At 52.5% G+C, this 25,717-nt stretch overlaps 1 protein-coding gene across 1 annotated transcript in view; it reads left to right on the forward strand.

Moving 5' to 3' along the window:
* Positions 1-1,595: 1,595 nt before the first annotated feature.
* Positions 1,596-25,717, forward strand: part of PSD2 (pleckstrin and Sec7 domain containing 2) — a 36,899-nt gene continuing 12,777 nt past the window's right edge. Inside the window, exons 1-8 of the mRNA XM_075543132.1 lie at positions 1,596-1,970; positions 10,971-11,435; positions 11,766-11,960; positions 13,289-13,369; positions 14,989-15,101; positions 15,784-15,842; positions 23,778-23,867; positions 25,435-25,478. Of these exons, the coding sequence (XP_075399247.1) occupies positions 1,615-1,970; positions 10,971-11,435; positions 11,766-11,960; positions 13,289-13,369; positions 14,989-15,101; positions 15,784-15,842; positions 23,778-23,867; positions 25,435-25,478 (1,403 nt within the window). The 5' untranslated portion in view covers positions 1,596-1,614. The remainder of the gene's footprint in view (positions 1,971-10,970; positions 11,436-11,765; positions 11,961-13,288; positions 13,370-14,988; positions 15,102-15,783; positions 15,843-23,777; positions 23,868-25,434; positions 25,479-25,717) is intronic.

The following is a 25,717-nucleotide window of genomic DNA, read 5'->3' on the forward strand; positions in this document are numbered from 1 at the left end:
CTCTTGGCTCATCTTCTGCAAGTGGAAAGTTCTTCCTGCAGTCTAACTCAATGTGTCCCAAACCTGTGGCATTAAAGGAACAAGAGGTTTCCAGATCCCCTCCCTGTAGACTCTGGTTCAGGAGGTCTGGAGTATGATCTAGTAATCTGCATTGTAACAAGCCCCCCATCCCCACCCCCAGGGGACACTTTGTGGTCGGGACAGTGCAGGAAACACGGGTGGACTTCCTTAACTCCCCTGCTGCTGGAGCTGCTCCTGCTGACAGTGACCCAGGCAGGCTAACTAGATCCTCCCCTCTAGACTCTTTCCAAGCGATTCAGAGGAGAGTGGGAGTATTGAAAGCAGCTGAGGCCCAAAGAGAGGAGGGAGGAAGTAGCTTGGCCAGAATGGGAAGTCCCCAGATGCCCATAGCTCTGCAGGGCCAGGGGAATTTGGCTTGTTGGTCTGAGGGGGTGCAAAGCAGTCTAGACCGAGTGGGACAGAGTGGGGATGATGGGAGATCCCCCAGCCCATTCCATTCCCTCCTCCCCCTCCCCAATCAGGGACTGGGCGGGGCAGGAAGCTTCTAGGGCATGTGAGCTACACCCTTTCATTCAGCGAGGGTAGGTAGTGGAGATGGCAGGGGAACTGGGTCTCTTCCGTGTGCCCCGTGACCCAGGTCCAAACTAGGCAGTGAGGAGTGGGCCTGGCCTGGGCAGGGAAGTGAGGAGGCCTGACCTGGCCACACTGCCCTTCCAGCGCTCTCCCCAGAGTGCCCCAGGTAGCCTCCTCCTCCTTACCTCCTCCAGGCTAGGTGAACTGCTGGGGCCAGAGGGTGGAGGGGGCCTCAAGCTCCTCCTCCCTCCCTCTCTCCCCCCTTGAATGCCCGGAGCTGGCTGCCTCTGGCGGCCTTGGCCTCGGCGAGGATCCCGCGTGTCGGGCGCACCTGCCCAGCACCCTGGACAGCTCCGCACGCAGGGCCTTTCAGTGGCCTGCTCCGTTGCCTCCATCTAGCTTTCTTCTTTGGGGTGGGGGTGGGGGTTGGGGAGCCCTCCTCTGATAAAACTGCAGCCCTTTCCTTCTTTGTTTACATCTCTCTAACCCCCCCACCCCCCCGATCCTCCAGAGGCAGCCCCCTCCCCCAGTTCCCTCCATAATCACAAAGATTCAGTCACCTTTGCCTCGGGATCCAGGACTACAGGGCTGGTTGCTCGCATTCTGCATTTTGTCTCTATCACTGACGATGGGAAAGGGACGGAGAGCTGGCGGGCACCGGGCCCTTCCTTCCCCAGTTCTTCTTAGTCTGGATCTCTCTCAGAGAGGGCTTGGAGAACGCTGAAGGATACTGGCACTGGGGCCCACAGCACGTGGCTAGGGTGCTGCGGAGAGGTGAGTAGAGTGGCCTGGGTGAGGCAGGGACAAGATACCTACCTAGATCCAGCCTCCAGCCAGATGGGCCCTGAGATCATCTTGGCCACTGTCCTTGCTGGCCTGGCTGGCCTGGAGCTGGCTCCTCTGGACTTTAGGCCCCACTGCCCTTGTCCTATCTGACCTACCCCTTCATCTCTCCCTCTGCTGCCAGGTTCTGCAGAGTGCCAGGAGCAGCCTGACGGACGGTGTGGAAACGTGGCTGGCATGGATGAAGAGACGCAGCCCCCTCCCCTGGCTGGGGGCAGTGCTGCTCTCCTTGACCCCAGTCTGGAGCTGGAGGCCACAGAAGCTCTCGAGGTCCAGAACGGGCTGGCAGCACACAGCCCAGAGCAAGAAACAAGGAGCATGCTGGCGGACCCTGAGGAGCCTGTGAAGGGCCCAGACGTGGCCCGCCACGGCCTCAGCCTGGGCCTGTCTCTCACCAATGGCCTAGCCCTGGGTGCCGAGGCAAACATTCTAGAAGGTTCTGGGGAATCCAAGTCCTGGGGGGCTGGGGACCTGCCAGAGGGGGACAGTGCTTCCAGGGGTGTCTGCCCTGACACTGAAGACTCTCAGCTTGGGTAAGTGGGTATCTCCAGCTGGGGTCCCCACTTTGGGCTGCTCTATTGCTTGTGTGGCCAGGATTAGCCACGCAGCCTCTCTGGGTCTGGATTTTCTTTTAACCGTGAACTGAGGGAGGATTCTTGACTTTCTCATAAATGTAAACAATGGGAACTGCACGGCCCTTCTTGGTCCGGCTTTTGGGTGTTTTGTGAGGATGGAGTCCCGAGAGGCCTTCCCCAGCCATGGGCCTGCTCAGCCCTCCCCACGAACAGCTGCCATCAGATGCTGTTTCCCTGTAGGGTGGGAGGGCCAAGCACCCCATCGCAGGCTGGGTGTTTAGTGTCATGTCCCTTTAAAAATGCCTTTTATGTGAAAGGTTATTGGGTCCATGTCTCTGCTGGAACTCTCCCACATTCTACAAATCACCTGAAATAGGTTCTGTGGGTGAATCCATCTCAGCTACCCCTCACCTGAGAGTACCACTGGGAAGTCCTACCAGGCATCTCTCTTCTATCCCACTTGCTGGAGTTAGACCCCATTTCTATTATCCTCACTACAGGGTGATGAGCTCAGGGGCCTTGGGGACAACAGTCGGATAAGGGACATGGGGACAGGGTATATCTAAAAAACCCCAGGAGCTGAGAAGAGAAACCACACGAGTCTTGGTAGATACAGATGGAGGTCCTGGCCTGAACAAGCAAGTGTGCAACATGAGTGTGAGTGTGTGCATGGGAGCATGTCACTGGCTTATGTCTTACAGGTACACGTGTGGGTCTCTAGGCGGGTGTGTAGGATGTGTGTGCCTAGGTGTGGGCAGGAAGGTGGGTCGATGGGGCAGGTGGCTATGTATCCTGGATGTACTGTGGCCATTACAAAATTTCCCTCCAGGCAGGCTTAAGCTCTGACTAGAGTGGGGTGGCCTCTTGGCACATACCCTTAGCATTTAGGTGTCGTGGTTATGGGATGGCTGAAGGTGGGTGCCAGTGGAAGTTTAGGAACTGGACTGATGTTCAGGGAACTTCTCAGGCTGCCCAGGTGCATGAGGAGGTGGGGGTGGAAGTACTGCTCACGCCTCTGACCCTGGGCCCAGAACCTCTGAGGGCCTGGCTCTGTTCAGAGGCTGCTCTTACCCAGCGCTGGCCTGCCTGAGAGACTTCTACTAGGAGGATTTGGGGTGTCTGCACACAGAGGAGCCACCCTTCCCTTTGCTCCTCTCTTCCTACAGGTAGATCATTCAGGCCCCTGGCAGTCTGCTCCCCACTGCAGTGCCCAGAGGAGGGGCCTCATGAGGCTCAGCTAGGGGGTGAGGGAATCCCTAGGCCCAGGGCCCAGGGCGTATCTGTGAGGGAGAAGCATTCCCAGATCCTGAGAGACCACTGGCATCTCTTCTAGGTATCAGGGGCTAGGGGAGGGGGCCGGGGGGCAGCCAGAGCCCCAGAGAGAGGGGCTCCTGCAAAGGATGGGTTTCGTGGGTGCTTCTTCCTCTGTCTCCGTTTCTTCTTCTGCCGGCCCCAGGTCTGCGCCCCGCTTTCGCTCTGTTCATGTCTTTCGTTTGAAACATTCTCGTGTATCACAAAAGAATCCAAATCCTTTCCACTTTTACTCCGCACCCCTCCCCCACTTTTAATAGCCGTGCTGACCCGTGTTCAGATCTGATGGGGAAGGAATCAGGAGGGTTTATTAAGGCCGGGACCCTTCTTTCTCTCTCTCTCTCTCTCTTAAAACCAGCCAACTGTTATTTAGCTCTCTGTTGACTTATTTCCTCACACCCGCGGACACGTGGCCTGTGTAGTCGCATAGGCCATCTCATCAAATCGAATCAGTCCATTAGTGTCCCGTGGCCACCTCGTGCATGCGATTCCCTGCTGCTCTTCCCCGTCCACATTCCCAACCTCTGTTCCTCCCAGTGACCTGCTCTTTCCCTCCCCACCACCCCCACCTGGCCTGCTTTCTCTTTAAAGCCTGATCCTTCGGTGTGAAAACTATTTTTCTTTCTTTCTTTCTCTCTATCATCATGGTGTCATGAGATGTTTATATTTTTTGAGATGTTTATTTTTATAACATTGATTAACTTCGCCGAGCAGCGTGTCCTCTAATTTTGACCATGTCTTAAGGTGTTTCACAGACTTGTCATTGTTTTTTTTTTCTTTAAGATACTTAATAGACCATTGTCTGGATGTACCCGGGTTTGTAGATCCATGCCTGTACGGTTGCAGGTTTTTGGTTGTTTCCATCTTTCTGCTATGATAGAAATAGCTGCAGTAATCGGGCTGCCCCTGTGCCTGTGTTGTGTTCTTCATTTCTTTAGGGGCTATACTGAGAGGATCAGAAGGTGTTTGTCTACCGCTGGTCTGCCGCTTTGTCGTACTGTGGTGGCTGTGTGTGGCTGTGATGCTGGAAGCTGTGTCACCCGTGTTTCAGATGCCAGAGGGTCACCCAGAGTGAGCAGGCTTCAGTGGGGCTTCCAGACTGAGGACAGATGGTGAAGAAGGAATAGGCTGTCAGCTTCTGAGGAATTGACCACTGGCCACCTATGGACAGATCGAAGCATTGTCAGATACGGAAACACCTCGTGAAAACAAGCAGAACATCGTCGGAGAGAGAGCCAGAAGATTAGCCCCTCAGGTTGGAAGGCCCTTCAAACAGGCCTGAGGAAAACCTGCCTTCCCAAAGTAGAGTCGACTGCAGTGCCATGGATGATGGAAAGCCAGGGGGACAGAGCCTTCGGGACTTCCATTTGCTGGTGGCCCCGACTCCAGGTGAGAAGAAACACTGAAAACATCACTTACTAATTGGAACTTGTAAGTATGTACAATGTACAAAGTATGGCTCTAGGAGAATTCAGAGTTGTAAAAGATAAAATGGAGTGCATAGAAATCAGCATTCTAGGCATTAGTGAGCTTACATGGACTGGTATTGGCCTTTTTGAATCAGAAAATCATATGGTTTACTGTGCTTGGAATGAAACAATCAAGAAGAATGAAGTTGGATTCAGCTTCAAAAAAGACACTTCAAGGTCTGTCTTGAAGTACAGTGCTGTCTGTGTTAAGTTTATATCTGCTCACATTGAAGGGAATCCAGTCAATACAACTGTTAGTCAGATTTATGCACCAACCACCAAAGCTAGTGATGAACAAGTTGCAGAATTCAACCAACCCTTTCAGTCCGAAATTTATCAAGATGCACTGATAATTATTGGTGATAAGAATGCAAAAGTTGGAAACAAAGGGGATGGAACAGTAGGGGAAAATGTAGTCTTGCTGATAGAAATGAAGCCGGGGATCGCATGATAGAATTCTGCAAGACCAACAACTTCATAGCAAATACCTTTTCTCCCCAACAATACAAATGGCAACTCTATACTTCAATACATGGTAGCTCTACACATGTCTGCAGCTGGAAGCGCAGAAATACAATTGGCTATATCTGTGGGAAAACACCATGAGGAGGCTCAACAACAGCAGCTAAAGCCAGGCTCAGGTTGCCTGGGACACAGCTCATGGGCTGCTCACATGCCAGTTCAGATTGAAGCTGAAGAAAATGAAAACAGGTCCACGAGAGCCAAACTATGACCTTGAACCTCTCCCACCTGAAGTTCAAGAACATCTCAAGAGCAGATTTAATGCCTTGGACACTAGTGACAGAAGGCCCGATGAGCTGTGGGATGGCATCAAGAGCATCCCTCATGAGAAAGCAGAGATCATAAAAAGACAGGAAAGAAAGAAAGGGTCAAAGTCGATGTCAGAAGACACTCTAAAACTTGCTCTCAATTGTAGAGTAGCTACCGCAAATGTCAGGAATGATGGAGTAAAAGAACCGAACAGAAAATTTCAAAGGCAGCTTGAGAAGACAAAGTGAAATGTTATAATGAAATGTGCGAAGACCTAGAATTAGGACACTGTAAAGGAGGAACATGTTCAGCATATTATCAACGGAAAGAACTCAAGAAAAACTCAACCCTTGAGTTTCAAGATTGGAAAATTCTATGGACGAAATATTGAATGATGCAGGAAGCATCCCAAGAAGATGTAAAGAATACAGAGTCACTGTACAAAAAAGAATTAGTTGACATTCAACCATGTACTGGAACCAAAGAAGAACCAATGGTACTGGAGCAAGAAATCGAGGCTGCACTGGAAGTACGAGCCAAAAACAAGGCCCAGGAGTTGATGGAATGCCAACGGAACTGTGTCAGCAGCTGATGCAGCACTGGACGCACTCTCTCGCCTCTGCCAGGACATACGGAAGACAGCTGCTTGGCCAGCCGACTAGAGGAGATCCGTATTTGTACCCATTCCAAAGAAAGGTGACCCAACAGAATACTCAATTCTCTTATTGTCTTTAGTAAATATCAATATTATTGATCCCACATGCAAATAAACTTTTGCTGAAGATAATCCAACAATGGTTGCAGCAGCGTATTGACTGGGAGCTGCCAGAGATTCAGGCCGGATTCAGAAAAGGCCGTGGAGCCAGGGATATCATTGCTGATGTCAGATGGATCTTGGCTAACAGCAGAGAATCCCAGAAAGCTGTTCGTTGGTGCTGTATTGACTGGGCCAAGGCATTTAGGTCTGTTAATCATAACCAACCATGGATAGCCCCGAGAAGAGTGGGAATTCCGGAGCACTTCATTGTGCTTGTAAGGAACTTGTGCGTGCATCAAGAGGCCGCTGTGTGAATCAAACAAGGGGATGAATACTGCATGGTTTACAATCAAGAAAGGTGTGTGGCAGGGTTGTATCCTCTCATCATTCTTGTTCAATCTGTGGAGCAAATCATGAGAGAAACTGGATTCTATGAAAAAGAAGGTGGCATCAGGATTGGAAGAAGACTTATTAACAACCGGCAGTGTGCAGAGGACACAAGCTTGCTTGCTGAAAGGGAGGAGGACGGGAAGCGCTTGCTGAGGAAGAACCAGGATTGCAGCCTGCCGTGTAGAGTATGACTCAAGGTCAAGAAGACCAAAATCTGGACCCTTAGGTAACAAACATTATGATAACAGAGAAAAGATGGAAGTCATCAGGATTCCATCTTGCTCGGGTCCACAATCAATGCTTATGAAAGTAGCAGTCAAGAGATCAGGCGACACATTCCATTGGCTAAATCCGCTGCACAGGACCTCTTTTAGAATATTGGAAAGCAAGGAACTTACTTCGAAGACTAAAGTGCCCTTGACCCAAGCCATGGTGTTTTCACTTGCCTCAAATGTGTGTGAAAATTCAACACCGAATAAGGAAAACCAAGGAAGAATGAATGTGTTTGAACTATGGTGCTAGGGAAGACGACCGAGAGTACCAAGGACTGACAGAGAACCAACCAACCCACTGTCTTAGAAGGAGGATGGCCAGAGCGCTCCTCGGAGGCAAGGATGGTAAACCTTTGTCTCATGTGCTTTGGACCAGTCGTTGGAGAAAGACATCATTGTTGGTGGAGTAGAGGGGCAGTGAACAGAGGAAGATGTTGACATGATGGATGGACACTGTGGCGGCCCCAGTGGGCTCACACATCAGCGCTACTGCGAGGGTGACACAGGTCCGGGGTGTCGCGCTGCTGTTGTACACCAGGTTGCTCCGAGTCTGAACTGACCTGCCGGAACCTAACAACATCGTAGTTCATTTGTAAAATTAGTATACACTTTTCATTTTATTATTAAAAAATACTTTTATTGGGGGCTCTTACCACAATTTGCGCATTCATCCAGTGTGTCAAGCACATTTTGCACATATGCCACCATCATAATCTTCTTTTACTGTGTGAAGATTTTATTTATTTATTTATTTTAAATCATTTTATTGGGGGCTCATTCAATTCTTATCACAATCCCTACATACAATTTTCAAAGCATTCTCTTCCCACTTGAGCCCTTGATATCAGCTCCCCATTTCTGTCCCTTCCCTCCCCCACCCTCCCTCCCTCATGAACCCTTGATAAATTATAGATGATTATTTCTGTATTATTATTTTTTAGCATCTTTCTTTCCAATATTTTATTTTTAAACGTTCTCCCCCAATAGTTTTATTGTGACAAAATTCACATATCGCACATTTCCATAGGTTAGTTTATTTTAAAAGGGTTGTCTGTACACCGCCACAATTGCTTCCAGGGCATCTTCTCTCCTCCAGTATTCAACATTTGCTCCCCAGTTTCCTTCAACCTCTCCCTAACCCCTGTGCCTTTGACAAGCCATTACACCCATTTTGTCAATTGTCGTATCTATATAGCCACCTCTTCTCTGTTTCATATACTGGGAAACATACCAAAGACAAAAAAAAAAAGGAAAGAAAAGACCATTAGCAATGATAAAATAAGCCAGAGAGAAAACTGTTGAGCAATGGGGAGAAATATTTAAATCTAGAACAAATCCAGAATGGGTCAAGAGGGAAACCAGCTGACCAGGTACCCTCTTATACCATAGTTGCATCCGCCACAATCAAGTTTACAACAATCTCTGCCTGATCATGAGGCTATTTACGTCCTTCGACTGTGGTCGAGGGGATGGGCCACAGGTTAATCTGCAGATAGATTTTGAGCTCCCACGGCCCTCCATAGCTTTCTACAAATTGAGTGTTCACAATATGACTCTTACTCCTTTTACCCCATCAAATTTTGACATTTTTCTTTGCCATCTTTGGGTCACACAGGCTGGTGTGCTTCTTCCATCTGGGCTTAGTTGACACCTCTCTGAGATGCTGCTTGTTTGAACACAAGCCTTTAAGACCCCAGACACTATTCTGATTGATTTCAGAATCCATTTGCTTCCTTCACCACACTTTACTGTAGCCCCTTATCTTCAGTGCTCTCTTCATGAAGGTGAATATCTTGGACTGAGGCTAGAATTAGTGGGAGCCTAGGCTCCATTCACTTGTTCACAAATTATTTACGATTTTATTGGTCTCATTAGCATTTTATAGCACACAACATTGTCAATCATCCCCATAAGGCAATTGCACAGATAGCAGCAATTATTTAGCCATTGGCATATGGTTTGAGGTACTTTTGGAAAAAGGAGATCGTGCACGTGTAGTCCCTCTTCCAACGGCAATCCACCAACCAGGGAGTTGTTGCTAACAACAGCAGGTTTGTGTTTGCATTTTTTTAGGAAGCGGTGGGCCGGTTTCCACCATGGTTGAATAATTCTGCTGTCCCACCAGCAATGTATGACCGTCCCAGTCTCTCCACCTCCTCCCCAACATTTATTATTTTCTGTGTTTTTGAGTTTTGCCAAGAGTATCCACGGGAGGTGGCATCTCCTTGTTGTTTTAAGTTGAATTTCTCTTATTGCTAATGACTGATTGTCCGCTGCCTGATAGTAAATGGTCAATTCATGTCTTGTGACCATTTTCAGAGGGATTGGGTTATTTATATTTTTCTTGTTAAGATATTGTAGTTTTCTGAAGATTTTTGAGATGAGCTCTGCTTCTCGTTCTCTCTCCCTTGAGCTCTTAGTATCTCTCTTCTCTTCTCCTTTTCTCTTCTCTTTCCTCCTTTCCCTTCTTCCGCCTCCCCCCCTCTCTCTCTTACTGCCCCGTGGACTGCCTCTGCTCCTCCTTTCCTGCCTTACCTGTGTGACTCCCGTGGATCAGAGCCTTCCCAGGATACCCCGGCGAGTCCCTGGGATGCTCTGCTCTGCAGACTGGGGGAAAATCAGGGAACAGAACGGACACAAAGGCCTCCTCTCATGGAGCTTACAGTCTAATGGGGGGTGGGGAGGAGACAGTAAAAAACTAGACAAATACTGAAGAGGTGAATTGCCTAGGATGCTGGAAGGGGAAGAGTGCTTTGGATTAAAGGGGAGACAGAGATCAGGCGGCAAGTCACAGTGATAAGTAGGTTTATAAATAGGCTGGTTAGAGTAGACCTTGTGAGAAGGTGACAAGGAAGGAGGCCGAGGAGTCACACAGGGGTCTGAGGCAGAGGGGACAGTCCGTGCAGAGAGTCCGTGCAGAGGCGTCCTGAGCGTCAGAACCAGGCACTAACAGACCTTGGGACTTGTTGGGATGACCTTGGGAGTCAACCTATTTGTTCATCCTGTGAGTCATTCAACAAGCTGTATTGAGCACTTGCTCTGTGTGTGTGTGTGTGTGTGTGTGTGTGTGTGTGTGTGGTGGAAGGGGGCTTGTGGGGGGATATAGTAAATAGATGAAGAAGCAGATTCATACATTTTGCCAAGAGCTGGGGAGACTGGAGCCGGACGAGGAGGTGGCCAGCTGGTTTGGTCGTGCCTCTCCGTCACTTCCAGGGAGCCATGCTAAGGCAGGGCCTGACGGTTGAGCTGTGGTCAACCTAGCTGAAAACCTCCTAGGCGACAAGGACTGTGACATTGGGACCCCACGTGACACTAGTGGTGACAGATAATCGCATTGCTGGCTCAAGTTTTGACCAAAGCTTCCAGTCTGTTTATTCGGTTCCTACGGTCACTCACCAGGCCTGCCGGCCACGGTGGCTGGCAGATGGAGGGCAGGGAGGCGCCTTGGGCCTCCCTGAATGGGGCAGGAGAGAGAACTCAGTGGCTGGCTCCTCAGTCACGTGCCGTGGGCCTGGTACAAAGGTCACGGCTTTCTGCCATTTCCTCCCTGGACAGCGTGGCGATGTGGCGTGCTGTGCAGTCGGTGGTGATGTCCGACCTGCCACCATGAGCTCAGGGCGACCCCACTCCCTCCCACCCCCAGTGACCACTAGTGGACTGTGGCCTTTGCTTTGGAACCCCCGAGGGAAGAGCCTGCCCTGGACTGGGGCAGGACGGCACATGTGCTCATGAAAACAAACACTTCGTTGATGCCCGTGGTGGAGCACTAGGGGGTGTTGGGGGCCAGGTCCACCCTTCTCATGGCTGGGTCCCCAGTCCTGATCTGGCACCTGTGCTCCATCAGCATTGGCTGAAAGAACAAATAGGCAGGACACAGATCTTTCCTGCTCCCCACCCTCCACTGAGTTCTAGGAGGATGGGGACAGTCACAGCCTCTGTCATAGGGGTCACTCTGACTGAGGGGTGACTGGCTCCCTGCATTTCACAGGGTGGGTGACCCTGGGGAGCCGGATGTGCGAGATGGCTTCAGCGCCACCTTTGAGAAGATTGTGGAGTCGGAGCTGCTGCGGGGCACCCAGTACAGCAGCCTGGACTCGCTGGACGTGCTGAGCCTCACGGACGAGAGCGACAGCTGCGTCAGCTTCGAGGCCCCTCTCACGCCCCTCATCCAGCAGCGGGCCCGGGAGAGCCCAGAGCCAGGGGCCGGGCTGGGCAATGGGGACCTGGGGCCCGAGGGGGACCTGGGGGCTTCTGGCGGCGATGGGGAGCTAGGCAGCCCCCTGCGCTGTTCCATCTCCAGTAGCCGCTCCGAGAACGTCCTGAGCCACCTGTCTCTCACGGCCGTGCCCAACGGCTTCCATGAGGATGGGCCTCAGGGTCCAGTCGGGGAAGAGGAGGAAGAGGAGGAGGAGGAGGAGGAGGAGGACACGGAGAAGCTGCTGAACTCAGCCAGGTGAGGCAGGCCCCGGCTGGGAGCTGGGTTAGGGGAGCCCAGGGTCCCCACCTCTCTGTACCCAGACTCCCCAGAGCCTGCTGGGTTGTGCGGCTCCAGCTTGCGCTGCCAGTATCCATGGCTCACGGGGTCAGGCAGCTGCGCTGTCACATCTGGTGATTTCACGTGAGAAGGCCTTCCAAGAGTCTGACCTGGTTCCCTCCTGCTGCAGAGTAGCTTCTCTTCCTGCTCGGCCCTCACAGGGGCTGCAGAGGCCGGGAAGGGGGGAGGCGGGGGGGGGAGACCCTGGGGCCTCTGACTCCCTTCTCTCTCCCCCTCCTCCCTCTGCAGTGACCCCAGCCTGAAGGACGGCCTGTCGGACTCAGACTCGGAGCTGAGCAGCTCGGAGGGGCTGGAGCCAGGCAGCACGGACCCGTTGGCCAACGGGTGCCAGGGAGTCAGCGAAGCCGCTCGCCGGCTGGCACGGCGCCTCTACCACCTTGAAGGCTTCCAGCGCTGCGACGTGGCCCGGCAGCTGGGCAAGAAGTGGGTGCTGCCCCCACCCCTACAGCCCTGGCGAGGACCCGATGGGGTGTGGGTGGCTTTGACCCTGGGTGCCTGGTTCTAAGGGGCCTCCCAGCAGTCTCCAAGGAGCCCCTCCCGTGACTGTCCTCATTCTTGGCCTCGCCCTAAATCTGTTTCCTTTCTGGGCTACTTGGGAGAGGCTGTAACTCCCAGGAAGTGGAGGGGGGTGGGTAAGGTGGCAGGCGGCCCCTCGGGGCTGGGGAGCAGGGTGTGATGGTAGTGAGGGCAGAGCAGCGTGTGTGTGTGTGTGTGTGTGTGTGTGTGTGAGAGAGAGAGAGAGAGAGAGAGAGAGAGAGAGAGAGAGAGACTTTTAAACCTGTGGTTCTAGCTTACATGTCTGCTGTGAATGGGAGTGAGTTCTCCAGGCTTGAGTAGGTTAAGGTGGAGATTTCTTTTCGGGCAAGAATCCCCCACTCTGGTGTTGTCAGAATCCTTTCTCCGCTGGCCGTTGGGTCAGGACACTCCTACCCTTCTGCCTGCAGTTTCCCAGCCTCCTTCCCTGGCTCGCCTGCTTGGGCTTAGTTCCGACCCCCTGCTCAGCTGCGAGAAACCCTCTAGAGCAGTGTTCTCCACCTTCCTCAAGCCACGACCCTTTCCTACAGCTCCTCATGTGGTGGTGACCCCCAACCATAACATTATTTTCGTTGCTACTTCATCACTGTCACTTTGCTTCTGTTATGCTTGACCCCCAAAAGGGTCACGACCCACAGGTTGAGAACCACTGGTCTATAGGCTGATGAGTCTCATACACAGGCCATCTCTAGGCGCTGAGGATTCTGCCTCCTGCCTATTTCTCTCATCTCTCTCCAAACATCTCCCCCAGCCTCTCTGTGGGGCTCCTGTAAGCACAAGCTCCTTGCTTGGGACCCTGCAGCACCAAGTCCAGACCCTCCCAGTGGCTCTCAGGCCCTGCTCCCTGCCTACGTCTCGCGGTTCCCTTGCCTGCTCTAGCCCCTGACCACATAGACCCAGTGGGCAGCGTCTTGGGCGTGTTGTGCATTTGGGCACTGTTGGCACCATCCTATCCCATCTTGCCCTTTGCTTGGCGGTTCTTACTCTGCTGGAGGTGCTGGCTGAGCTGTCCCCTCCTCCAAGGGTCCTTCCTGAGTCGCCCCCAACATCCCCCCCCCCCCCAGCCCAAGCTTGAACTGCCAGAGAGCATTCGGCTAGCAGAGACTCAACCTGGAGTCTGGGCAGGTCTGGGGCAGTCAGGGTACCCTGGTTCCACTCCAGGGGCCTGAATTATTCTATCTTCTCAGAGGATGCTAACAAACCTTGTTCTCTTGCAGCAATGAGTTCAGCAGGCTGGTGGCTGGAGAGTACCTCAGTTTCTTCGACTTCTCGGGCCTGACTCTGGACCGAGCGCTCAGGTCAGTGGGCCTGGGCTGGGGCAGCGCCCTTACGTAGCACCGGCAGCATGCCTGAGTCCTCACCGCTGGCTCTGGCACACGGCTTGCTGTGCATCCTTGGGCAGGTCCCTAGACCCCTCTGGTGAGGTCCTGAGCAAGGAGACTTAGAGGCAACAGCCTAGCAACTCCGTGAGTGCCAACCGTGGTGGAGGGTCCAGAGAGGAGGGGATGGGGTCCGGAGGAAAGGAAGGGACACATGTGCTTGCACCGAGCATGTCTTGTCTGCGAGCCGCTATATACAGGTCTTTACACGCTGTGCTTCCTTCGTCCTCACCACCCCTCTGAGGCAAGTGTCGGCGTTTCCATTTTTACCTTTGCTTACTCGAGGGCTGCTAACCCACCAGCTGCTCCTCGGGAGAGAGATGGGGCTTTCTGTTCCCGAAAAGGCTTCCAGTCTCAGAAACCCACAGGAGCAGTTCTACTCCGCCCTATGGGGTCACTGTGAGTCGGAATTGACTGGACCACAGTGGATCTGGCTTTTTTGGGGGGTTACCTGAGAGGTCCAGAGATTTCCCCACAGGAACTGAGAGAGGAAGTGGTCAGAATGGGATTTGATCCATGTCGTCCTGTGGTTTGATCTTACCTTCCCTCTCAGAAGGGCCAGGCGGAGGCCTTGGGGAGCAGGGAGGCGTGAAGTGTGTGGATGGGTATGGTGTTTAGAGGGCTTTGGTGGCCGGGGCCACCTGGCAGAGGACACCAGGACCCCTGGAGGACGACAGCTACCGGAGAGAAAGGGCCAGCCAAGCGAAGGGGTCAGACCGCAGGCCTTTCAGGGCGCCCCGTCTCTTCTCCTAGCTTGTCGTCACTGCTGCACCTGGGGGGTCTTTTCGTTTGCCTTTGCTTTGAGTTCATTCTCTCTGTTTTCTGTCATACGCTGTTAAACCCCTTTATTGATATTTTAGTTCTAGAATTTCTGCTTCATCTTTTCATAGATTCTAATTCTCTAAGGAATTCCCTACTTTCCCCCCATTCTCTCCACTTCCCCTCCCTTTCCTTGAACATACTAATCACAGTTACTGTCAAGTCCTTGTCTCCTAGTCCGGGCCGGGGCGTCTGCCGTGAGGAGGTGCTGGGGCTCAAAGGGAGACTGGATGAGGGCAGAGAAGGAGACGTGGGCCAGGAATAAACCATTTGGACTGGGTGATCCCTGGGGAGTGGGTGGGGGGAGAGGGAGGGTAAAGGTTTGGGTCCAGGGGTCCCACGGGTGGCACATGGAGGAATGGCCCGAGGGGCAGCAGTGGACAGCCTGGGACTAGCCGTGCAGGAGGAGAGAGGAGCAGGCATTTACCTCAGAGCTGGGGCCCGCCCTGAAGCACTCCCAGTCTGACCCCTGTCTGCTTCGGAAACCGGCCCAGAGGGAAAGTGGGCAGGGCTGAAACTCAGAAGCTAGCGGGTTCCCTGGGTTCCTGGGCTCTAAGCGGGAGCAGCTACTCTGGGGTCCTGGGCGCCCCTGAGTCCCGAGGACATCCAGGACCCCAGAGGCTAGGGCCCTGGAGCCCCCAGGGAGGGGTGGGTGTTTGTGGCGAAGCACTTGTCCTGGGTGAGGTGCCGGACTGATTTGGGGTTCTGGAATCTTCTAGAACCTTCCTGAAGGCCTTCCCGCTGATGGGGGAGACGCAGGAGCGAGAGCGAGTCCTCACGCACTTTTCCCGCCGGTACTGCCAGTGCAACCCTGAGGACAGCACCTCAGAAGGTACCGCTGCCCTCCTTCTGCCTGATGCTGCCCACCTGCCACCTTTGTCCCATTGCCAGTCCCCGGCAGCTCACCCCCTGACATAGAGTAGATGCTCCATGAACATTGAAGAGTAGGCAGTGGCATGTGGGATGGGTCAGTCTGCCTGCTGGGTCAAAGCCCGTCCCAGAGATCACACCCGCTGGCATTCCTAGAAATCCCTCCATACTGGAGATGGCCCTCGGGCCCCCTATTGCCATGCCGACTCTTGGTCTGGTGGGCATCCTGGTGTTGGCAGGCTGGCTCAGAGCCCTCTCAGGGGCAGGACTTGTGCCAGGATGAACCAGAGGCCCAGGAACTGGTCTACACCAATTATGGGAGCGGACACGGCCCATGGCAGGGTGGGCGTCTCTGGGGCCAGTCGTTCCCGGGTCTCCGGCCCCAGGGGGCTGGAGTCAGGGCTGAAGCAGGTGGAGGGTGGTCAGGCCCTGAGTCTGGGGAAGGGGAGTGACTCCTGGACCGTGGTGGACGAGAGGCAGGAGCGTCGCCAGGCCTGGAGTCCTGCGGTGTGTTTGACAGGCCACTGGCCACTTCCTGTCTCCCAGGCCCCCAGCCTGGCTCCATCTGGGAGGCAGGAAGTGGCTGGGGGTGGGAATGAGCTGGACCCTCACACTGAGGGTACCACTCACCTTCTCTGATTTAGACGGGATCCACACGCTCACCTGTGCCCTGATGCTGCTCAACACGGATCTGCATGGACACGTGAGTGGGGCATGTCCTCTCACCGACCTACCCCGAGCTGCCCATGGGCCCACCCTCTGCCAGCCCCTTGCTGAGGCTCCCTGCTCAGCAGCCACGGTTCTTGGCGTGGACTTCGGAGCTGGGCCATTTGGCTCCCTGCCCTAAGGTTTCTTGTCTGAGGTCTACCTGCCCCTGGTCCGACGCTGGGCCAGAGCATGGGCTGAGGCACCTGCGAGTTCCGGAGGCTCTGAATAAGCTGTGGTCCCCAAGCTCGCTCGCTGGGTCTGCAACAGACCTTGCTAGAAGACCCATGTCCTTCTGATCTCTTGACCAACCCACAGCCCAGATGCAGCCCGCCTCTGGGCCATGCCCCAGGCATCTTCTCCCAGTCATGGGCTGCCCTCAGGAGGCGTTCTTAGCACGCCCACCCACCCACAAGCCAGCCAGCGAAGCCCCTAGGTGTTCCAGGCCCTGTGCTGCTGCTCCTCAGGTCTCAATAACTCCTCTTCCTTCCTCTGTTTGCTCCGGGAACCCTCTCTTTGGGCTCTCTCGCCGCCCTCAGGTGGTAAGTGTAGCTGGTGGTGTGCATGTCTCCGTGTGCCTGGACGCCCATCTCCATGTACTTCTGTGTCCCCATCATGCCATCGGACCCTCCCTACAGTACCCTGCCATCATTGCTCAACCTGGGGTGGCCGGAGCCCCACCCTCACTTCCACATGGGGCTGGTGACATTTTGGTGACTTGGGGGACGGTAGGCCAGAACCTCTGGTTCCAGGGCCAGCAGGCATGTTCAGGGGGTGTGGGGTGGAAGAAAGGGCTGGGAGAGGTGCAACTTGAGTTCCCACCCTTGCCTCCTCCATGTGGTAGCTGTGTGGTCCTGGGAAAGTCGCGAACCCCCTCTGAGTCCCAGGTTCCACAGCGTCCGGGGGAGGATTGGGAACGGCAGTATTTAAAGGGCCGTGTGTAAGTGCCTGGCATTCAGTGAGGATTTTATGATGAGTAATATTATTACGTCAGAATAACAAACCCCATCATGGCCATCAAGTCCCTTCCAACTCACAGCAACCCTGCAAGACAGGGTAGAACTGCCCTGTGGGCTTCTGAGACTCTAGCTCTTTATGGGAGCAGAAAGCCTCATTTTCCTTCCGTGGAGAGCCTGGAGGCTTCGACTGCAGTTAGCGAGCGGCCCAGCACGGAACCACTACGCCACCAGGGCTCAATAGCATCCTGTATTAATATTAACATCAAAACAACAGCCAGAGAGTTCAGCCAAGGCGCCTTGGGCCTATGGTCGGAGGGCAGTGACACTCAGCAGGGCTCATGGCACGTGGGGTCAGTGGGGCCTGCGGTGGGCTAGTGCCCCGGGGCCCTCTCATCAGGAGAAACAGGCATGAACAGCCTGGGCCCAGGCTGCCCGGGCCAGGGCCTGCGTGCGAGGCGGGAGAGACTCGAGCAGCCCCTGCGGGCTCTTGGGGGAGACAGCTCACTTTGTTTTCTGTGCTCTATGCCCCGAGGCCCCTTCCCATCGGGCCATTGCCATCATTGCCACCATCCAGCCCGTCCGGCCTCATCCCGGACTCTCCGCACAGCAGAGCAGCGCGTCACCGGGGCTCGCGCCGTCCCCACCGTCGTTCCTAGGTTTGGGTCCCTTGTTGCAGCCACTGGGTCGATCCGTCTCGTGAAGGGCCGTCCTCTTTTTCACGGCCCCTGCACTTTACCAAGCAGGATGTCTTTCGGAAGGGACCGGCCTCTCCTGACCATGTGTCCGAAGCCCTGGTGGTGTAGTGGCCTCTACCTGGGACTGCTGACCACAGCGTGGCAGCCACCAGCTGGTCCACAGTAGAAAGAGGACGCTTTCCACTCCAGGAAACGGTTACAAGGCATCAGAACCCTGCCTGAGCTGAGCGGCCACCATTGGGCGACCCCTTACAATGAGGGCAGCCTTCCCCCTCACCCCCCCTACTCCCCGCCCCGAGCTGGGTGGCCAGTACTGTCCATGGCCCCACGGCTAACGAGAAACATCACCACTTTGATGGAGGCGAAGGGCATGAGGAGGATCAATGGAGTCTGCTACACGCAGGCGCCCAGTGGTCTGCTTCTCGCTCGGGGCAGCGTCGACAGGCAAGGATTCGGGGTCAGGGTCCTCTGCGTTTCTCTGCATGGCAGCTGTGCGGCCCTGCGCAAGTTACTTGATGTCACTACAAGCCTCTGTTTCCCAACGGGAAAGCCCTTGGGAGGCAGCACACCTGGAGCATCCAGCCGCCGCCATTACTGAAGCCTTTCCTCTCCTCCTCGGGCCCTGCCGCCCTGCCAAGCAGGGCCTGGTGGGAGGCGGGGGTCTCAGGAACCTGGGCCCCACCAGCTCTGCTCAGAGAGGAGCAGTGAAGGGGTTGTCAGGCACGGAAGGCAGGCTTCTCCTGTGGGTATAGGCTGGCGAGGGAATCGGGGAGGCGCAGCACAGCTCCCATGCGGCGAGCATTCTGTCCCGTGAACTGGAGGGAAAGGAGCACCTGCCTACCGTCGACTTGGGGCAGTGACACGTTATCGTCAATGGCAGTTGATCTAGGAAAGGACAAAACAAGCGGGTGTGCTGAGGGCCGACCTGGGGAGTCGGCGAAGGCCTCTGAGGAGGCAGGGATTGGGAAAAAGAGCGAGAGCGTAGCCAGAGCCAGCCAGGGCGAGATCTGAGGCATAGCATCCCAGGAAGAGGGACCGGCAAGGGCAAAGGGCCTGAGACACGCAGCAGATTGGCAAATTCCAGGTGCAGAAGAAGGTCAACATGGTAAGAAGCCAGTGGGAGGAGGAGCCTGTGGAGCCTTCTCTGATAAGGGGCTTTCGGTTTCCAGAGAACTGTCCGCAGGGAAATGGCATGTTGTCTGTGCTGGAAAGAGCTCTGGTCTCTAAGAAGAGCGCATTGACGGCTATGCTGTTGATCTCTGGAAGTCCCCTGCATGGGGACTTGCAGGGAGACTGCTGTTAAGGCCTAGGTTGGAGATGATGGTGGCTTGGGAGCTGAGGCTTTGAGCCTGGAGAGAAGGGTCTTGAGGGTGAGTCTGACAGGACGTGCTGATGGGGTTGGTTATGGGAAGAGAGGTGTAAGAATGGCCTGAGCTTCTGGCTGAGTGATGGTGGCCTTTGTTGATATGAGGAAGAGGCTTTTCGGAGTTCCATTTTGAACATAGCATGTTTGTGATGCCCGTTGGACCTCACCGTGGGGGCTACTCATGAGGAAATGGGGTAAACAAATCGGAGTGCCTGTGGAAGAAGTGTGGGCTGAATTGAAGAGCTAGATGCCTCCTGTCAGACTACCTGGGACTGGCGGATGGTGCTGGGGAAAGACCCACTCCCATGGCCAAGTTCTAGGATGCGCTACTATTGAGAGGCTGAGCAAAAGGAACCAGGAAGACTGGTAAGGAGATGCTGGGGAAGGTGGTGTCTTGCAAGGCAGAAGAGGAAAATGTTTCATGAAGGAAGTGGTCAAGGTTTTCAGGGGTTCACGCAAGGCGACAATGGAAAAGTGATCACGGGTTGGAGTGGCCACTGGTGGGATGGTCAAGGTCTCGGAGAGGTGTACAAGAGCACATTTGGTGGAGTGGAGAAGACAAAGGCCCAGTTGAACTAGGTGGAAATGATGGTGGGAGGTAAGGAAGCAGAGGCTCTGGACACCTCTTTTAAGAGATTTTACTCTGAGACGAATACTGAAATGGACCAATGGCCAGGAGGCAAAAGGAGGGACTTTTAAAATCTGACGAGGCCATGTGTCCCTGTCAATCACGTCAACCCCATAGATAATGTGAAGCTGATGATGCAGGAAAGAGAAGGGAGGATTGAGGTTTCCCTTGAGATAAGAGGCAGATGCGCAGGGGGACAGTGGCCTCACACCCCATCCCATAACAAAGAGGCAGAGTGGGTTAATTGTGGGGAGTAGTGGGAAGACAGGGGCCTCTTGTCTGCTGGCTTCTATTTCCTCAGCAAAACTTGAGGTGTGGCCATGAGCTGAGAGTGTAGCAGGGACGAGAGCAAGCAGTTACGGAAAGTAACTTTAGAGATCGGACACCGACTAGCTCGAGTAGAGCACGCGCGAGCACCCTGGTAACACAGTGGTTATGCGCTGGACTGCTAACCATAAGGTCAGCAGTTCAAAAACACCAGCCTCCCCGAGGCTTTCTACTCCTGTCAAGAATTGCAGTCTTGGAAACCCACAGGGGCAGTTCGAACATGTCCAACAGGGTCCCTCGATTTGAGTCCGCACTGACTTGGTGGCAGTGAGTGAGGGAGCTTTGAAAATGGCAGGCACTGACTGATGGACAAGTGTAGCATCAGGCAAGTTTCAGCGTGGTCTTGATCCAGACTCTCAACATTTTTACTGCATCTGTTGTTAAGGTGGCATCCAGGCAGGCTGACTCATCTCAAATGCACTGTCATCCAGTTGGTTCTGATTCATAGTGACCCTGTAGAACAGAGGCAAATTGCCTCTGTGGGTTTCTGGGATTGTAAATTTCTTTTTTTTTTTTTGGGGGGGTATTGTAAATCTAATATCAAAGTTGAAAGCCCCCAGTTTTCTTCCCTGGAGCATCTGGTGGTTTCGAGCTGTTGACCTCGAGGTGAGCAGCCTGATGCGTAACCCAGTACATCACCACGGCTTTCCCCCCCTTGACTCATGGTGACTCAGAGTGCTACGTAGATGGATCCAACACTGCGCGGTCCTGTCCTGCTGCAGCCTCACGGTTGTTGGGCTTGGGCCATCGTTGCAGCCACTGTGTCTGTCCATCTCACTCAGGGCCTTCCTCGTCCTCTTTTTGTGCTGTCCTTCTACTTTTGCCAAGCATGAGGTTTTCTCCAGGAAATGGTCCCTTAAGATAATCTATCCAAAGTACATGAGACCAAGTCTCACCATCTCCGCGTCCAAGGAGCATTCTGGTTGTACTTGTGTCTGTTCTTCTGGCAGTCCATGGTACGGTCAATAGATTTCATCAACACTATGATTCCAATGCATCAATTCTTCTTTGGTCTTTTAAATTTATTGGCTAACGTTTACATGCACACGAAGAGACTGAGAAGACTATGACTTGCGTCAGGTTCACCTTCATCCCTATGGTAGGGCCTGGAGGTTTGGACTGAGCATGGGCAGAATCAGTACCCCTGGTGGTATAATGGTTAGCCTTGGGCTGTGATCCGAGTGGTCAGCAGTTCAAAACCACCAGCAACTCCGTGGGAGAAAGACTGGGCTTCCTATGCCCATCAGCAGTTACTGTCTTGGAAACCCACAGGGGTCGCTATGAGTCTGCACGCTCTTCTCTGGCAGTGAGTTGAGTGAGATGGGCAGAATCTATGCAATATCTTGGGACTACTTTTTTTCCCAGAAGCCCCTGATGCTCACAGTGGCATTTCCATTTCCCAGCGAAAATTGAAACGCAGTTCCACCTGCAAGGTGGGCAGAGCGAAGCACCGCCATCTGTGCAGACTGGTGTGGTGCTTTCTCTCTCTACTCTTAATACAATTTCTTTGTGTGAAAACCCCATTCTGTGCCTCCAAGTAAATCTTTATTTTGGGAAGGGCCAGAACCTGAAGCTTTGATAAAATCCTCAAAGGAACACATTTACCCATTAAAAAAAAAAGTGTCTCTATTGGCATATGATGCATATATCATTAAATTCGGTAGATGAATCATAGAGGAAGAGTTGTACAATTCTTTTTAGAACATATTCTTCCTTCTTGCCCTCATTGTTATTAGCTCCCCATTCCTCCCCAGCCTCCTGGGACCTAGTTGGTATTTTAAAGAGCTCTTTTGCAGCAGATTTGTCATTTGATTTCTTGACTGCTGCTTCCATGAATGTTGATGGTGGATCCAAGTGAAATTAAATCCTCGACAACTTCAATATGTGATCAGGTTGCTGTCTATCGGTCCAGTTGTGAAAATATTTGTTTATTTATATTGAATTGCAATCTGTACTGTAGGCTGCAGTCTCTGTGCTTCATGAGCAATTGCCTCAGGCCACCCTTGATTTCAGCAAGCAAGGTTGTGTCATCTGTACATCATGGGTGTTAGTGGGCTTTCTTTCAGTTCTGTTGCTGAGTTTCTTTTTCATATAGTTCAGCTTCTTGGATTATTTGCTCAGTCTGCAGATTGAATAAGTATTCAATCTTATTCACTCAAATAAGTATCCAATCTTATTCAGTCACATAAGATTGAATACAATCCAGGCACACACTTTTCCTGATATTAAGCCATGAAGTTTAAACATTGTTTTATCTGAACAACTGTCCCTAGGTTTACCTATGTAATGGTTCCCGATGAGCACATGGTTTGGAATTCCTGTTCTTTGCAGTGTCATCCAGTTTGTTATCATACGTAGTCAGATGCCTTTGCAGGTTCAATGTAACTCAAGTAGGCATCTTTCTGCTATTTCCTGCTTCCCGCCAAGGTTCATGTGATCTCAGCAATGAAATTGCCCTCATTCTACATCCTCTTCTGAATCTGGCTTAAATTTCCCACAGCTCCATCCATGTGCTGCTGCAGCTGTTTTAAACTTATCTTCAGCAATGTTTCACTTGGATGTGATACTGATGATATTGTTTGATAATTTCCACATTCTGTTGGGTCACCTTTCCTTGGAATGGGCACAAATATGGATCTTTTCCAGTCGGTTGACCAGGTTGCTGTCTTCCAAATTTCTTGGCAGAGATTAGTGAGTGTTCTCAGCACTGCATTCGTTTGTTAAAAACATTTCAGTTGCGATTCCTGGAGTCCTGGTTTGTTGTTTTTTAGCTTTTGCTAATGCTTTTAGGGTAGCTCAGACTTCTTTCTTTAAATGACTCTTGATTACATGCTCTTTCTTGAAGCGGGTGAGTGTTGACCACTCTGTATTCCTTCTGTCTTCTCTTGGTGCTTCCTAAATTATTCAGCATTTCCCCCTGGGGACCCTTCTATATTTCAGGTTGAAGCTTGAATATTTTCTTCAATTCTTTCAGCTTGATCATGTTCTTCCCTTGTGGGTTTCTAACTCTAGGTCTTTGCACATTTCATCATAATGGCTTCCTTTGTCTTCTCAAGCTGTCTTTTAAAGTTTTCTGTTCAACTTTGTCATTTACCCCCACCCCTTTTTAGCTACTTTATGTTTAAGAGCAAGTTTAAGATCTTTCTGACGTCCACTTTGATCTTTTCTGTCTTTTTAATGTCCTTGATGTCTCTCTGCTGTCCAGTGGTTACAGAAAGGGAGACCACTTGGCCCTCCTCGAGCGAGATCTTTTGCTTGGACTCTCAGTCTCAGGCCTGCGCAGCATGTGTATTGGTGGAAATGGAGTTTTGCTTTTCATAAGACAAAACTCTGTCTCGTTTCACCCGCCCCTGGGAGCTTTGGCTGCCCTGCTGTGCAGGTGAGAGGGAGAGCCAGGACACACAGACCTTCTACTCAGGAGTCCAGACCTGGGGCCGAGGGACCTTGGGATAGCGAAGCAAGGAGTAGCGGTGAGAGCCGAAGTTTGCGTGCAAAAACACTCGTCCCTGCCAATCCTTGCTGTGTGATCAGGGTACTCCCCGTCCCCTTCTTGTACTTTCATTTCCTTGTCCGATGGAGATGAGAATTCTAACTAGCTACCTCACCGTTTCCTTTGGTGAGAAGGAAATACAAGTAGGCCTATCAAGCTCAAGACCTAGAAAACAGTAGGCACCCCAGAATGTCACCTGTCACAGAGTTAATTCACGCCCGATTCCTTCATCTGCGATTGTGGGGAACCCCTTCCTGTCATGATGTTGAGGGTCAAATGGAATCTTGACTGACATGACTGTGTGAGCTCGAGGGCAATCTGTGTGAGCTAGAGGCAATCTGGGCAGTTTCATGTCAATCGCTGCCTTTGTGCTGCTTCATTCCCTCTGGCTGGGTGGGGCAAGGCAGGGGGCAGAGGCCACCCCTGTCTCCACCCCAACTCTCAGGAAGAACTCTTTCTCCATTACAGAATATCGGCAAGAAGATGTCCTGCCAGCAGTTCATCGCCAACCTGGACCGTCTGAATGATGGCCAAGACTTTGCCAAAGACCTGCTGAAGGTACTTCCTGCCAGGAGTATTATCTGTGTCCTGGGTGGTGGGAGAGGGATAGGTCTCTGCACTACTACATCTTGCTGTTCCAGAGTCTGAAAATTGAGTGGGGGCCACCATAACATTCAGGATAGAGTTAAAAAGCGACTGTTCTGCTCAACCTTTCATGATCACATGTTCTCTGAGCCCATTATTGTCACGGTAGTCGTCAACATTGCCACTCATCATCACAGCTGCCAGCACCACCAGCACCACCACCTCCATGCACCCCCACCGCCGGGATGATCACCACCTTCACTCAAACCAGCCTCCACATCACTACAGGGAAAAGACCGTTCATCCTCCAACATCAGCAAGATGGAAAGGAATCCAGTTTTCTTCCGAGACGGAAGCCCGGGTTGGGACTCTGGCCTCCGAAGCCTGGTCAGGTCTCTGCCTTGGAGGAAGAGCAGTAGGTTTGGGGGAGATAGACGAGGAAGGAACTTTTTGGAGGGCTTTGTGATACCAGGTGGACCGTGAGTCTGGAGGTCACAAAAGAAAGCATAAGCTCTACCACTCATCTTGGGATGATTGTCTTCTTCACCATTAAGGAGCACTGGTTTGAAATATATTTCTAAGTGAGATCAAACAATTCCAGACCCGCCCCCTACCTACATGCGCCTCCATGTGCTCATTCGTCCATCTACCTACTTCATCACCTACATCCACTTCTTTACCCCCACGTCTGCGCACTCATCCTCCCATGCATGCATGCTCCTCCACCCATCCACCCACTCAGTTACACACTCAATCATTCACCTACCCATCCACCCATTCACACAATCATCCATTCACCACCCCAACTCTGCATAGCCCCAAACACCCCCTTGTTCACCTAATCATAAAGTCTTCACACATACAATCACTTACCCACTCAATCATCCTACCCACCAACCCATTCACCTCCATTGATCCACCCAATATTCCACCACTCAGGAAGTACATCACATACATCACCATAAACCCACCTATTCCTCATGATTTCATCTTCCCACAACTTCCCTTTTTAACCACCTATCCCTCATGATTCATTCCCTCTGTTGTATCCATCTACTCACCAAACTCTTATCCTCCCATTCACCCATCCATCCATCCATCCTTCTATCCCTCTATCCTGTTGAGCACTTACTGTCTACTGAGCGCTGGCTTATACACTGGAGACTCGGTGATGAACAAGATGGGCTACCCTGATCTTGTGAAGCTAGGGGTGTGCACCATCATGCACCCTCCCCATCAGGAGTACCACCACCTTCAACAAAACCATCCAGGGGAGACATGCATTAAATGAGCTACTAATGAAATGTCTCTCTCTCTCTCTCTCTCTCACACACACACACACACACACACACACACACACACACACACACACACACACACATTCATTTACCCATCAAACAAACAGACAAGACTCAAGCACACACTTTGGTCCCCTGGCTAAGAAGGCACTGCTTCTCTACGTGCACACACATTGCTGGAGGAGGTGGGGATTGCTTTGACTCTTCACCTGGATCCTCTCTCTGCCTTTGTCTCACTCCAGACCCTTTACAGCTCCATCAAGAATGAAAAGCTGGAATGGGCCATGTGAGTAGCACCCATGGGCTTAGACCTAGGGAGATGGAATCATTGGGAGGGCGAGTGGTTGGGGCCAAGGGACACCATGTCGGACACTCTCCAAGGTGCTGATTCTTCCCAACTCATGGCTCTGGTAACTCTATCCAGCTGGCTAGCACCTGATACTAAGTTCTCCTCTCGGCTTATTTTCTGTCTTAATAAAAAAATCTGTAGTGTTTACACTGCAGTGGGATGGACTAAACCATGGC

Source organism: Tenrec ecaudatus, chromosome 2, assembly GCF_050624435.1.
Source record: "Tenrec ecaudatus isolate mTenEca1 chromosome 2, mTenEca1.hap1, whole genome shotgun sequence".
Taxonomy (NCBI): domain Eukaryota; kingdom Metazoa; phylum Chordata; class Mammalia; order Afrosoricida; family Tenrecidae; genus Tenrec; species Tenrec ecaudatus.